At 44.9% G+C, this 13,007-nt stretch overlaps 7 protein-coding genes across 10 annotated transcripts; 2 read left to right on the top strand and 5 right to left on the bottom strand.

The window, feature by feature from the left end:
- Positions 1–1,234: 1,234 nt before the first annotated feature.
- LOC119551883 lies at positions 1,235–1,770 on the top strand. The gene is made up of 2 exons (XM_037861479.1): positions 1,235–1,440; positions 1,495–1,770. Exons 1-2 carry the CDS (start codon positions 1,293–1,295, stop codon positions 1,686–1,688), a joined length of 342 nt encoding a protein of 113 aa, XP_037717407.1. The 5' UTR covers positions 1,235–1,292; the 3' UTR covers positions 1,689–1,770.
- Positions 1,704–3,761, bottom strand: LOC119551882 (inactive peptidyl-prolyl cis-trans isomerase shutdown). Its single transcript, XM_037861477.1, has 3 exons — positions 3,602–3,761; positions 2,785–3,532; positions 1,704–2,654 (listed from the first exon to the last, which is right to left on the bottom strand). The coding sequence occupies exons 1-3, from the start codon at positions 3,655–3,657 to the stop codon at positions 2,103–2,105; spliced, it is 1,356 nt and encodes a 451-aa protein (XP_037717405.1). The 5' UTR covers positions 3,658–3,761; the 3' UTR covers positions 1,704–2,102.
- A 224-nt stretch (positions 3,762–3,985) lies between these two features.
- On the bottom strand, positions 3,986–5,184 carry LOC119549079 (synaptosomal-associated protein 29-like). 3 transcript variants are annotated; one of them, XM_037856789.1, is made up of 3 exons: positions 5,048–5,184; positions 4,837–4,998; positions 3,986–4,767 (listed from the first exon to the last, which is right to left on the bottom strand). In XM_037856789.1, the coding sequence occupies exons 2-3, from the start codon at positions 4,958–4,960 to the stop codon at positions 4,205–4,207; spliced, it is 687 nt and encodes a 228-aa protein (XP_037712717.1). In that variant the 5' UTR covers positions 4,961–4,998; positions 5,048–5,184; the 3' UTR covers positions 3,986–4,204. The 3 variants fall into 3 exon arrangements, with proteins under 3 accessions (XP_037712717.1, XP_037712718.1, XP_037712716.1); XM_037856790.1 differs by having other exon boundaries at positions 4,837–4,987; positions 5,048–5,163; XM_037856788.1 differs by having other exon boundaries at positions 3,988–4,767; positions 4,837–4,984; positions 5,048–5,176.
- On the bottom strand, positions 5,147–6,399 carry LOC119549076 (synaptosomal-associated protein 29). Its single transcript, XM_037856786.1, has 2 exons — positions 6,031–6,399; positions 5,147–5,960 (listed from the first exon to the last, which is right to left on the bottom strand). The coding sequence occupies exons 1-2, from the start codon at positions 6,296–6,298 to the stop codon at positions 5,377–5,379; spliced, it is 852 nt and encodes a 283-aa protein (XP_037712714.1). The 5' UTR covers positions 6,299–6,399; the 3' UTR covers positions 5,147–5,376.
- Positions 6,400–6,701: 302 nt separating this feature from the next.
- LOC119549075 (thioredoxin-related transmembrane protein 1) lies at positions 6,702–8,732 on the top strand. 2 transcript variants are annotated; one of them, XM_037856784.1, is made up of 4 exons: positions 6,702–7,048; positions 7,258–7,419; positions 7,486–7,660; positions 7,826–8,732. In XM_037856784.1, exons 1-4 carry the CDS (start codon positions 6,870–6,872, stop codon positions 8,309–8,311), a joined length of 1,002 nt encoding a protein of 333 aa, XP_037712712.1. In that variant the 5' UTR covers positions 6,702–6,869; the 3' UTR covers positions 8,312–8,732. The 2 variants fall into 2 exon arrangements, with proteins under 2 accessions (XP_037712712.1, XP_037712713.1); XM_037856785.1 differs by having other exon boundaries at positions 6,706–7,048; positions 7,847–8,732.
- A 248-nt stretch (positions 8,733–8,980) lies between these two features.
- Positions 8,981–12,993, bottom strand: LOC119549080 (U4/U6.U5 small nuclear ribonucleoprotein 27 kDa protein). The gene is made up of 3 exons (XM_037856792.1): positions 12,826–12,993; positions 12,444–12,766; positions 8,981–10,496 (listed from the first exon to the last, which is right to left on the bottom strand). The coding sequence occupies exons 2-3, from the start codon at positions 12,692–12,694 to the stop codon at positions 10,163–10,165; spliced, it is 585 nt and encodes a 194-aa protein (XP_037712720.1). The 5' UTR covers positions 12,695–12,766; positions 12,826–12,993; the 3' UTR covers positions 8,981–10,162.
- LOC119549077 (eukaryotic translation initiation factor 6) lies at positions 11,068–12,141 on the bottom strand. The gene has a single exon (XM_037856787.1). The coding sequence runs from the start codon at positions 11,913–11,915 to the stop codon at positions 11,178–11,180; it is 738 nt and encodes a 245-aa protein (XP_037712715.1). The 5' UTR covers positions 11,916–12,141; the 3' UTR covers positions 11,068–11,177.
- Positions 12,994–13,007: the final 14 nt, after the last annotated feature.

Raw genomic sequence — 13,007 nt, 5'->3', positions numbered from 1 at the left:
TAATCCCCACCATTCCTCACTCTACCTTCTCCTCATGCATATTCGGTATTAACTATATCAAATTAAACCGGCCAAATTGAGGGGCATATTTCTTCAAGTGTCGCGACTCTTAACGCAGAACGCCACGGGCGCACTCGTCGAGGTCTCGTCCAAATGCAATTTCAAGCAACGACTTTTTTGTATGGCTCCGAAACCCCCGCTAGTTCTTAAAATGAGATATAGATGGCTCTATAGAACCGGATTCTCCACCATGTTCAATTTGAGATATATTTAGCGCCCGCGCGATGGCATTGTGGTGCAGGGCGTAAGGCGTGCGACTACAAATTATTCCCATGCGAGTTCAATCCACCGACTGAAACAATTTTTTTTTTTTTTTGATAATTTAGTTGATATATGAAAAATTCTAATGTTATAGTTGACGGTCTGTCTTTCTACATTCTATAATCTAATCCAATTTACATAAGTCATGCCTATACAAAACATTACGATGCGAGTTCAAACCCCCTACCGTACCAAACTTTTTAATATTTTTTTTTGATAATTTAGTTTATCTATAAAAAATTCTTATGTTATGTTAATATGTGTTAATTCTTATGTTATGTCTATCTACATCCTATCTACATTCTAGAATCTAATCCAATTTATGTGCTGTCATTTTGTATTTTTCATTGCTTTAATAATTTGGTTTCCATTTTCAGAAGCCAATTCGTCACTGTGACAATAGATTACAAATAATAACCGTTTAAAAAGAATTTGCAATGGTGGGTATTACTTAAAAAAGCAAAAACATGTTTCAAAACATTTTCAGATCTTACCCCGAATAGAACATCAACGCTAAAATGATATTCAAAAGTTATATTATTTCGATTTTTCTGGCCAGTCTCCTTTATAAAACAAGTGCAAAAGGATACGAAGCCTACAAATGGTGCACGGTGGCTAGAAATGGAATTTGTGTTAATTAATTCCTAAATAAATATTAACAAAAGTCTAGAGTCAATTTATTATGATATATGGGCCAAAAAAAACGTGGGCGTCTTTAATCTCGAGGAAGTTGGTTCGTGGTTATTAAACCTTTGCTTTAGTGCTTCGTGGTCGATACGTGGTGGTAAAAACACATTTACCTTAACTCACACGCAACTGTTTATTTATCTATTGCTTATTTAAAAATTCAGACCCTTGAATTAGACATTGGCTTTAAAGCACCGACAGTATTCTAACTAAAATCGTTTGATGAACATCAACACCAGTTCACTCAGGTTAATTTCGGTTATAATTAAAATCGTCTTAGAGCAATGGTGGATGCTAAACCCAGTTCGGAATCTTTTATGCAAAATGTTTTGGGAATTTTCTCTGAAAATACAAGCGCCAAGGGCCAGTGGCCTATGGTCAGCAGTTATTTTTGCCCGTTCCTTATGCTCGTCATTTGGGTAGCCTCCTTCTGTAAGAATTCGATAAACTTCTTAACCAAACGTTCTAAAGTTCTAATACCCTCAGCCATCTTAATTTGTATATGCGTGTGCTGCAAGTTCGTGAAATCGGAAACATTCACCAGTTACGACTCAAACAGCATTGAGATGCAGGAGGTTCGTATCCTGGAGCCTAATTTCAAACACTTCAAAGGATGTGCATGCTTGGAGTGTCTGCATCGTCAATTGGCCAAGGAATTGGATATGAAAAGTGTAAATTAAACTAAACACTTTGTTATTTGCCGTACAAAGTTGTGTTTATTGTGGGAAATAACAAAAAATATTTACGGAATAACATATTTTCTTCCCGTATTAAGAGCTTTTGTATTTCAAATAAATTATATCTATAAGATTCTTTTTTGTTTCAAAGAAAATGTTAAGTAGCTGCAGATAACCATGTTGAATGTATTAACATAAGGAACAGTTCTTTGGTCAAGATTACCTTCATATTTGGAACGTTCTGATTTTTTTCAAGAGCGTTATGAAATGAAATTTGTAATATTGGTTTGTTTAGTCATTTTAACCATGTGTTACCAAAGGTACCAAAGGTCAAGATTACATTCATATTTGAAACGTTTTGATTTTTTTCAAGAGCGTTATGAAATGAAATGTCTAATACTGGTTTGTTTAGTAATTTTAGTCCAACTTGACTTCCTCCTTAGACAAAGTCAAGACATCCTCGTGAACGTGGGACAAAGTTAGCTTCAAATTGTGATCTTTGGCCACGTTACAGACCGTTTCAAACTGGGCGTCCGAAAAAGTTGTACGGGAAAAGTGTATCTCTTGCTCGTCAGAGGTCTCGAAATCCTGGACCACTTCTTCGATTTCATTCTTGAAAACTTCTTCATCGACCTCCTTCTCCTGTTGAGCTGCCGTTTTTGGAGCACTTTTTTCTTTGTTCGCGAAAGCCCGCGACCAAAGTTCACGACTAGCCTTCTTGTATTGGCTGATTCTCTTATTCATTCTGATGATTTCATCGCTGATCTCCTTGTTCTCCGGCTGCTTTGCCTGTGCCTGCACGAAGGCGTCGCGAGCCCGGTCGTACTCGCCCAAAGCAGCCAGGGCGCGTCCCTCCAAGAAGAGCGCTTTGCAGGATGGATTGTTCTCGGTCAGACGACGCAGAGACTTCATCATGATGCAGGCGCGCTGCGGCCTGTTTAGCTTGTTGTAAACGACCATCAGGTTTTGCTGGAAAGGATTCAGAATGATAATGATAAGCACTTTGATTAACATTTATAAATAAGAGGGAAATTAAGTGTTTAGTCAAATAGTTAACATAGTTAATTCTGAGAATTGCTTTGCCGTAAAAGCTACTTACGGTCAGGGTAATCAACAGATCGGTTTGCCTGCGCTCCTCCTCGTCATTGGCCAGTCGGCAGTAGTTCAGGGAATTGATAGCCCGTTCAAAGGTAGACGCCGCATCGCGATAGCGCCCGCGCTTCACGCAATCCTTCCCATGCAGGTGCATGTCCTGCGCCTTCGGATATACCACGCAGAACTTGTCGCGGTCCTCCTTAGGAATCCCATTAATGGCCTCCGCATCTCCTATAAGCGTATAGTCAATGACCTCCACCTTTAAGAGTGCGTCCGCCATGGGCTTGATCCTAGGCGGGCAGCCCAGTTCCCCGAATAGCAACTTGTAGGAGATGATGAACTCTGCCTGCTCGTAAGGACGCATAGTGAGCACAGCAGCCTCCAGGCCCATGACCACTGATTTCTGGCCAGTCTCGAACTCGAATTTGGTTCCCCGCAGCATGGAGGAATCGAAGGGAGCGCCCACGCCCTCCCAGTAGAAACTGTAGCGGACCGACACCCTGGCCTTTTCCGGCACCACATCCCGGTCCACGTGACCCTCGCGAGTGGTCCGCTTGTACATGAACTCGTTGATCTTGTTCATCAGTTCACGCAGCTCTTCGAAGGACTGCGTCCATGGGGAAAGCAGCGCCTCGCTGTCCACGTCCTCGGCGTCCTCGTAGTCGCTGTCGCTCTCCAGACCCACATCATTGCTGGCGCTATGCTGCTGCGCCAAGTCCAACTCGAACTCAACGCCATTGTCAACGAGTTGGCTGCCGGAGGAGTCGCAAAATCATGGTCTCAGCCACGTGCTAATGGTCGTAATGTATATCAGTACTTACTTAAAGGAGACGGGCTCCTTGAGCAGCTGGGGGCCAATGGGATAAGAATCATCCATAATTCTCAGAAAACGTTTACTGTTTATTTATTATGCGTTGAACGAAAATTCGCTGAGATGGCGCTTTCTTTTGGATGGAAGCAGTGCTGGAAAGAACAAGCGCTTTCTAGTGGTGGCTCTTCTTGCTTTCGATTGTTTAACAGCTTAATCGAAATCGAAAGGAAACTTTTTATTGATAGTTATCGAGCTTAAATTTAAAAATAAAATCATAAAAAATGAGACAAATGATTGAGCTTTGTGTTTTTCATTGGGTTTTTTTTTTTAAGATAAGAGTAATTTAAATTTTAAATCAAATCATATAAATTTCGGAATCTTAGGAAGCAGCGACTTGAGTCATAATTTGTTTTAAAATGCATCAGAACCGAAGATAACAGATAACAGATATGTAAATACCAAAAATAACCCCACCCAAAATAATTTTACATCATTTTTATAGAACTCTTAATTTCTAATAATAAAACATAGTAAGGCATATATGTGTATGCAATGGTATCTTTTATCTTGCGGCATGCTATGACTATAATTTGTTTATAATGGAATCCTCTTTTCATTTCTTTAGCAGCTTGGTCAAGTCCTGGTTCTGCTTGTGGACCTGCAAATCGACATCCTCGATTTTGTTGCTTAGATTATCCAGCAGCTCGTTCTGCGACTCAATTTCACCACCCAGTTCTTTGGCTAGCATCTTGAGCACCGACAGGTTGCTACCTATCTCCTCCAGATTGGCGTCGATCTGGACCTGGAAGGCATTTGCCTCCTGCCGCTGGGGATGATATGTGCTATTGGGATCTTCACGCAGCTGGCTGACTTGGTGATTGTTGTATCCCTCCGTTGATGGAAGAGGAGCCGAGGTGCTAGATCTTTCATTGTCAGTGCTGCTATTGACACCTCTTGAGGACTTATTGGCAGCAGTCAATGCCTTATTTTTGTCACCGGAGAGGAAGTTCTTCACGCATCCAAATACGCTCTTTAGGTTATTTATCTGACTTTTGTTAATGCGCAGCGTTGAGTTCATCTCGTCCAACTGGGCCGTGGCCTTGTCCAGCTGCTCCCGCTGCTTTCCCAGCTCCACAGCAGTGGAGTTGCCTATTTCCTGGGCTTCGTAGAGCAGACCTGCGGATTTGAAAGGACACAAGTATAAAAACGGTCCTAATTGGCAGGTAATTGACTTCATTGGGTTACCCAAGCTCTTGTTGGTGGAGTCCAGAGTTCGCTGTTCAATAGCCCTCTTTTTTTCGGCAAAAGCCAATCCTTGGGCATGCTCGTCCACCGTATCGAAGGGATTGGTGTCCTTCGGTTGCAGCATTTTCGGTGCTCTCTTTCCCTAACTCTGCTGGAAGAAACCTTTTAGAAATTTCACAAAAAACGTTGAGTCATTTCCTTCAAAAATTACTTGAGAAATGCTGCATCAGAAGAGAAGATAACAGAAGTTTGTGTGTGTATTCAGACACATTCGAACAAATATTGCCCAAGCCACAACAACGCTCCTCCGTTTTATATGAATTTTTATTCAAAACTGAACACTTATCGCTCTCCAACTGAAGCACTCCGAGAGAATTTTTTTTGGTGTGTGTAACAATAAAAAACTAGGAAACATAATGAGGAATGCATTCGTAATGGCCTTGTGTGGTGCTCATCTTGCGATATGGTATGACTATGATTTGTATGTTCAAGGGGGCTATTCTAAGGATGCAGTAAACATAATGGTATCGACGACTTTATTCACTTCTTTAGGAGCTTGCTCATGTCCTTATTCTGCTTGTGGATCTTCAAGTCGACATCCTCGATTTTGTAGTTCATATTATCCAGCAACTCGTTCTGCGACTCAATTTCGCCGCCCAGATCAGTGGCCAGCATCTTAAGCACCGACAGATTGCTGCACATCTCCTCCAGATTGGCGTCGATCTGGGCCTGGAAAGGATTGGACACCTGTCGCTGGGATTGGTAGGTGCTGCTGGAATCGCCACGCAGCTGGCTCACTGGATGATTGTCGTAGCGCTCCGCAGGTGACAGAGCCGGAGGACTAGCTCCTCCACAGGCGCCCATATCAATGTTGCTATTGGCCTCCTGGGAGGACTGACTGGTCGTGGGCGAACCAGCAGCGGTGGGGGGCTGATCCCGGTTGCCGGAGAGGTAGTTTTTTAGGCCGCCAAAGACACTCTTCAGGCCAGTCAGATGACGCTGGCTGAAGCGCAGCGTGGAGTTGATCTCGTCCAGCTGATGCGAAGTCTTCTCCAGCTGCTCCCGCTGCTTGGCCAGCTCCACAGCAGTGGCCTTGCCCACCTCCTGGGTTTCGTACAGCAGACCTGTGGATTTTAATGGTCACATGTATAAAAACCGCCCCTTAATTGGCTGGTAATTGACCCCCATGGTTACCCAAGCTCTTGTTGGTGGAGTCCAGAGTTCGCTGCTCGATGGCTCTCCGTTTTTCCGCATAAGCCAGTCGTTGGGCAGCCACCGAGGGCGACGAGGTTATCTCCTCATCGTCATCGTCCTCCATCTCGAAGGGATTGGTGCTCCTCTGCTGCGGAGCCTTTGGTGCTCCCGTTCGCTTGTTCTGCAGGAATAGCTCATCGTCCACGTCATCGAATCTGTCCACATCATCGAAGTGGTCGTGCACGGGCTGCAGATAGTTGTGGGCCATGTTTTGGGACAGTTAAATTTCTAAATTGTTCAATTTTGTTGTGTTTTCATAAACTTTTATTTTTCTTTGTTGTTGTCCGTCGATTGAAAGTTATCGATTGCAATTGGGATTGTACATAAGAAGTTCCTTAAAGTAGCTAGATCTGGCTAGTAAAAATCGAAATTCAGCTAAGGCATGTTGCTTATCATAATTTAATGGACAATCAAAAAGCCAGGCTTATTTTAATGTAAAACAAGTCTTCAAGATCTTAAAAAAATGTGAAAAAACTAGGAAATCTTTTTACCTCATAAAATCATTGATATTGCGACGAATAAATTAGGATATGCATTTTAAAAATGGAATTTGGTATCTCATCTAGCTATTTATACAAATTTGACGAAAAAAAGTAGCGTGCCATCACTGTTGGATATCGAACCAGCGTTTCGTTTCCATCAATTTTCCAGCAGGCGTCGCAGTTTTTTGTAACTTTTTGGACCTGAATTGGACGCAAACTTTAGTTTAATTTAGCAAATTGTAGCTGCCGAACGTCACAGGTTTCAGGACACTCATCGGCGAAGGAAACATCACCCACATGCATTGCACATCGCACCTTGTGGCCGCGTCATGTGCGGCGCTGCTTCTGCTGGCTGCCGCGGCGGCAGCGCAGTCGGCGGCGACTGCGCAGTCAGGATTACAGCCAGGTGGCAAGTTAATCGAGTTGGACGAGGACAACTGGCACCTGATGCTCCAGGGCGAGTGGATGATCGAGTTGTGAGTACAAAAGGATAGCCTTAAATACCCCGCACCCATGTGGAACCCCGCGGCGCCTGACGTAACGAGAAAGGGGCGTGGTGCGCCGGCTTCTACGGCCGGCAAGCTGGTTTTCTTCTTTCTCTGGAATGCCAGACATTCCTTTGTGGCGACGATGACTCATTCCTGTGGCAGCTGTTTAAAGCGTGTGTTTTTCCCTGTATTTATAGCTTTGCTCCCTGGTGCCCGGCCTGCAAGAATCTTGCTCCCACTTGGGAGCGATTTGCCCGCGTGGCCAAGGACGTCCATGTGCAAGTGGCCAAGATCGACGTGACCACCTCACCCTCGCTCAGCGGACGCTTCTTTGTGACCGCCCTGCCCACCATCTACCAGTGAGTCCAGTAACCCTTACCACCAAATATATGATCTAAGCCATAACCCATGTAAATCTCCCCCAGCGTTAAGGATGGCGAGTTCAGGCAGTATCGTGGAGCCCGGGATGGCGATGCCCTCCTGTACTTTGTAAAGAAGCAGCAGTGGCAGAGCATCGAACCACTCTCCGCCTGGAAGAAGCCCGATACCATCCACATGTCCGTGCTGTCCTACTTCTTCAAGCTGTCCCACACTCTGAAGGTTCGTTCACCTATCCCAATTTATCACCTCAGTTCATTGCATGAGACATAAGCGGAAGCTTATCAGCGGTGTGATCCCGCTGACCCAAAGATTACCGCCCATTACTCATTACTCTGGTCTTTGCTCTGTGCTGTTGTCTTGTATGTTGTGTCCATGTACTAATAGCACACGCAAAAACTCTTTAAGGACTTCAACGGGCGGCTGCAGGAGGAGTACGGCCTGCCCACGTGGGGCTCCTACGCCCTCTTCGCCATCGCCACCATCTTTGTGGGCGCCGCCCTGGGTCTGCTACTAGTGTGCCTTGTGGACTTTGTCTATCCACCCAAGAAATCGCAGCGACAGAGCTTCTCGGAGTCGCAGGACAATCTAACCGAAGGCCTGGAGGATCTGGCCACCGAGGAGATCGAGGATGATGGCGAAGCCGAGAACGAAGATGAGCAGCGGGAGAGCGACGAGGAGCCGGAGGAGAATGAAGACGACGAGGAGGAGGAGGATGACAGCGAGGAGCAGGCGGGCGATCTGGTCGCGCAGGAAAAGGAGACCGACAGCGAGCCGGAAAAGGCCGAGAAGCCGGAGCCCAAGCAAGTCGGAGATTCAGCGCCCGAGAAGACGGAACAGGTGCGCAAGCGCAAGCCACGCAAGGGCGATTAGGTGCAGTCAGGTCCCTCTGGATCTTCAGCCTTAGCGATCAGAAGCGGCAACAAAAAGACTAACACACAGAATCGAGAGAAACTCAACCTCTTACCAAGCATCATATGAGCAGATTCCTTCTGCTTTGCCTTCGCGCACAAAACTGATTGTTTCCCCCACTTAATCCTAGCCTGAAAATGGCACCTCATGTATTTCTTAATTATGTAAAACAAAATTAATCCATTAAGCGATAACAAGCGTAACAATAACTAAATTTAACTTTAGTCGTACACTTTATTTTTCTTTTGCCGAGCATTGTATTTTATGTTGAAATCGATTTCCTACACAATTATCTTCTCTTAAGCATTTCATTTGTAATTGAATTTAAATCAAATTGCAAATTGTATTAAATTTTCGTATTACAAAATATACTAAAAGCCAATTAAGCTGTTTTTTATTTTCGCGGGTTGGAATTGAAATTCCAATTAATATCCAAAGAGTCCCCATTTCCAAAAATGCATAAGTATTTGGTATTAAACATATTAGTTTCACATTTTATTGAAATAGGAAAAACCAATTTCATTTTTAATGGCTTTTTCAATTAAACCCAATAGTTTTCCAAACAAAGCCAATGCTACTTCCAGTTCTTAGATTTTATTTGCTTTCAATTTCAATAAATAAGAATCCACGTTTATGATACGGTTTTACAAATTTATTATCAGTTTATTGTAAGAGAATATGAAATAAGATAAAAATCCCTGCAATTTCGTTATGTGTAAAACTACAAATAAGATGTGTGTGGGTGGTGTTCGGCCGAAATTATTACAATTTTCAAATACATATTGTCTTCCAAAGGCAAAAAAAATAGTTAGCTGTTGCTTAAAATAGTTTACTTGTTGCGGCATACAAATATTGTTGCTATCTTATAAAAAAAGTACAAAATGATTATACAAATATCTCTATAAAAACGTGATTCATCTTCAGCGTTGGTTTGCCTGATCTGTTGGCACTTGTGATTTAAATCGGAATTAACTGGATTAATTACAACATTTTGATTGTTAAACAAATAATAATTCTTTCAACAAATTGCTATGGCTATTGTAAGGTTCATTCTGGGGGTTTACGGGGGATAAGGTACTTGTGGTGTGTGTGTATATTTTAATTTCTATATATATAAAATATATATTTGATATATATTGTTTGGTTGTAAAAGTTGTACTATTGCAGCGTATGGAGGAAGTAAGTTGGGTGGTTTTTGGGATTACGGTTGGGATAAGGAATGGGATGGGGATGCGGATTGTTCGTTTTGGGCTGTGGTGTGTTTTCAAATACTTTAAGTAATTGTCTGTATGTGAGTTTGAAAATTTTGCTGTTGTGAATTTCGGTTTCAGGCTGGCTTCAGTTAATTCGTATTCGTACAAAATGGCGAGATGTCAACAAAAACAATTGTTAATTACTTTGAAATATTCAAAAAGCAATCGTCGTGCGTTGTCAACTGCAGCTGAAAGCAGATTCTCCAACCGAAAAGGGTTGGGATTGCTTTCAGCCCCAGATATTTGTTGTAAAATTAACCTTTGGTGGGGCCAACTCTATAACAAAGGCGCACTTCAGGCTTAAACTACTAAATAACTAATTGAGGTATGAGTGTGGTGAGGCTGTCCTCTTGCAGAACTTGCTTGATGAGTGGAAATTTTGACGGGGCCAAAAGATGGCAGAATTTTGTAAACCGGTCTATTGCATAAAATTGCAGGTCTTCGTCCGCCGCCCATTGCCCATTCGGATTGGGATTGGGCACGGACAAGTAAAAAAAGCGTAGCAAACTAGTTGGGCGAAGGGCGATAAGCATGTGGAGATGGCTGCCGCCAAGGACTGCTAGGCCACGAAATCGAGCGGCCTGTTGAAGCCACCCTTGCGATTCATGTACTGGCGGTACTTTCGCTTCAGGATTACATGCACTTCTCCGACATCGTTGCCCTCGACCTTCCTGTTTTTGGTGGTGTCGAACGTGCAGAATCCCATTGTCTTGAGCATCTCGACCTCTTCCGGTGATTTTCCCTCCAGGTCGGCCTCGTTAATCTTGGGCCGTTCGGCAGCTGTGCTCGCCGCATTGTTCCTCGTCGTCCTTCGCGACGTCGATGGTCCGGAGCTGCTGTTGCCGCCGCTGCTTCCGCCTCCTCCTCCTCCTCCGGCGCCCCTCGACCGCGATCTGCAAACCATGAATTGTGCAACGTGAGTTGTGAATTTCAATATGCTTCAGTTGGTGACTGACAGGACCAGTTGATTGCATTCGAATTGCAACGAGCCTGGGAATTAACTGGGGCGACCTTGAGCATTGTGCACCCGATTGTGCAATTTGAAGTTTTAATTAAGCGAAATACGACACTTTGCAACCGGTCGGTTCGCTTCATTAAAGGTCTCATTTACGTCTGGGTGTTTGGCAATAATTTGAGAGCTCAAACCCCACTTAATAATCACTGGCTTGGGAGGATATAAGGAGTTAATATTATAGAACCCATATTTTATATAAAAAAAACTGGTTATGTCTATGAAATTAAAAACATGCTCAAGAATTAAGCTTTTAGGATTGGAAATACTATTCAATCTACTGAAACATATATAGGTTTTAAACATAAAATAAAGATCCCCGGGTTATTGCCTGATTTATCATAATGGAATTTAATAAAAGATCTCGGGAAGAACTATAATTTTCTACCCAAATACCTAAACTACTCCTCTAACTGTTCTAAGTTTCCTTTTCCAAATAGCTAAGAGATGGCTGCAGCTGCTCGGGCTTTCTTTTAATTTTGTGTGTTGTATTTCTTAGTTGACATTGTGTAGAAGATAACAGATAATCCTTAGATCAAGTATAAAAGATGGATAATTTCGCTTAGGACATGTCCTCGATGAGGGCTGCTCGCAGCTTGGTCGTCACTGTGGCCGGCTGAGCCTGGTTCAGCTTGAAGACGCTCTCGATCACCGAGATCTCTGTGGCCGTGGTGTTCATGCCCACGAAGGAGAGCCAGTCGTTGACCACCATGCCGGCGGCGAGGACCTCGCTGCCTCTGTTCACGGTTCCGGCAACGAGGGGGACCTGCAGCAAGGACGACAGCTCATCCTGATCCTGTATGCTTGTCTTGGGGTGCACCATGCCGCCCTGGTTGCTCAGCACGGTGTAAGAGCCCACCAGTGTGTTGTCGGCAATGGTCTGCCGGAAGACCTCAACCTTGAGCACATCTCCGATGATCTCCTCGGTCTCCTTGTCCAGATCCGGGTGGACCAAGGCCACATAATCATTGCAGGCGATAACGTTGCCCAGCGCCGACAGGCGCTCCTCTACGCGCTGGATTTTGACTGCATCCGGCAGACTGTTGCGCAGGTGCTGCAGCTCCTCGTCGGTGGTGGAATTGGGCACCAGCAGGCCGTTCCTGTTGCCCACGGTGAGGCGACCTATGATCCGGCAGCCGCCCACATTGGCATGCACCACGGGAATGGTCTCCGCCAGCTCAGCCTCGAAGGCGCTGTAGAAGGTCTCGGATCCGCCGATGGCCACCAGGCAGTATGTGTTGGTGAGCTTGGTGAAGACGCCGATGTCGTCGTTGTTCTCGAATTGCACGCGCAACGCCATTTTCTCTGTAAGTTCCGGTTGGCTCTTCCTCTGTGGGTTTCTCTCTTAGCGGATTTCCTGGCCTGACTGAGCCCGAAGTATCAGATACTCTGGATTTGGTTTATATGGCCGGAAAACTAGTTAAACACCGTGATGAAATTCGCACAATTTCGCTTCACGTGGTAATTTTTTTTGTGTTGAGCCGACAGAGCTGCATAGCCATCGATTGGCTGCCTATCGAACGGAGGGGTCTATCGATACTTGCGAGTAAATAAACAAGTTCTGGGAGGGGTTTACCGGGGGGCGGTTAAAGGGGTCACCTTACCCCTAAAAAGTTTTTGAAATGCTTAGCATTCCTCAAGAAAACTATAGGATATTCACCCAAACTAATGGGCTATAAACCAATTTAAATGGCTTTCTATCGCACCCCCTGAAATGCGTCTAAAATACGCCCCTGGACCTAGATCTTACTCTTAGAACATAGATTTTAGTGACTAGTTTTATACTTATCGTGTTTTGGCTTTTGGTACACTACACTTTGTTATTCACCTAGAACGCCGGCCCCGCGCACGATCGCGGTCGCGCTCCCGTTCGCGGCTGCGACTCCTGTCGCGATCCCGCTCACGGCGACCGGGGCCACCTCCTGCTCCTCCTCCTCCTCCAGATCCAGATGCTCCGGCGGGGGCCACTCCGATGGCCTCCCGCTCGCGGGAACGCCGCTCCCGGCGCTTCTTCCGCTCGGATCGCTCCTTCTCGCGTCTCCTGTGCGCCGGCGAGGCGGGACTCCGGCTGCGGCCCATTTCTCCGCTTCCGATTCTGCTTGTGTGGCGTTCTAAGTGGTCTAGTACTAGATGGTTTTTCTTTTGGTTTGCCTGCTTGCGGATGGTTTAAGTTATGATATGCTGGTGACCATCGGAATTCCCCTGCTCACCGTTGCTCTAGGCTGTGTCTAGCATTATTTGGGCGACACCGGCGGTGAGTAAAAACGCGCTAACTTAAAACTAAAACGCAAATAAACAACGCGCGTTATTTCGCCGACGCCGAACTCGTTTTTCCCGCTCTCTTCACCGTTCGCCGTTTCAAATCGCACTGAGTCACTTTTATTTCTCGTGA

The sequence above is a fragment of the Drosophila subpulchrella genome, chromosome 2R (genome assembly GCF_014743375.2).
Source record: "Drosophila subpulchrella strain 33 F10 #4 breed RU33 chromosome 2R, RU_Dsub_v1.1 Primary Assembly, whole genome shotgun sequence".
NCBI classification, from domain to species: Eukaryota; Metazoa; Arthropoda; class Insecta; order Diptera; family Drosophilidae; genus Drosophila; species Drosophila subpulchrella.
Note: the sequence above shows the minus strand (reverse complement) of the source record. Positions and strands in the feature narration are given on the sequence as shown.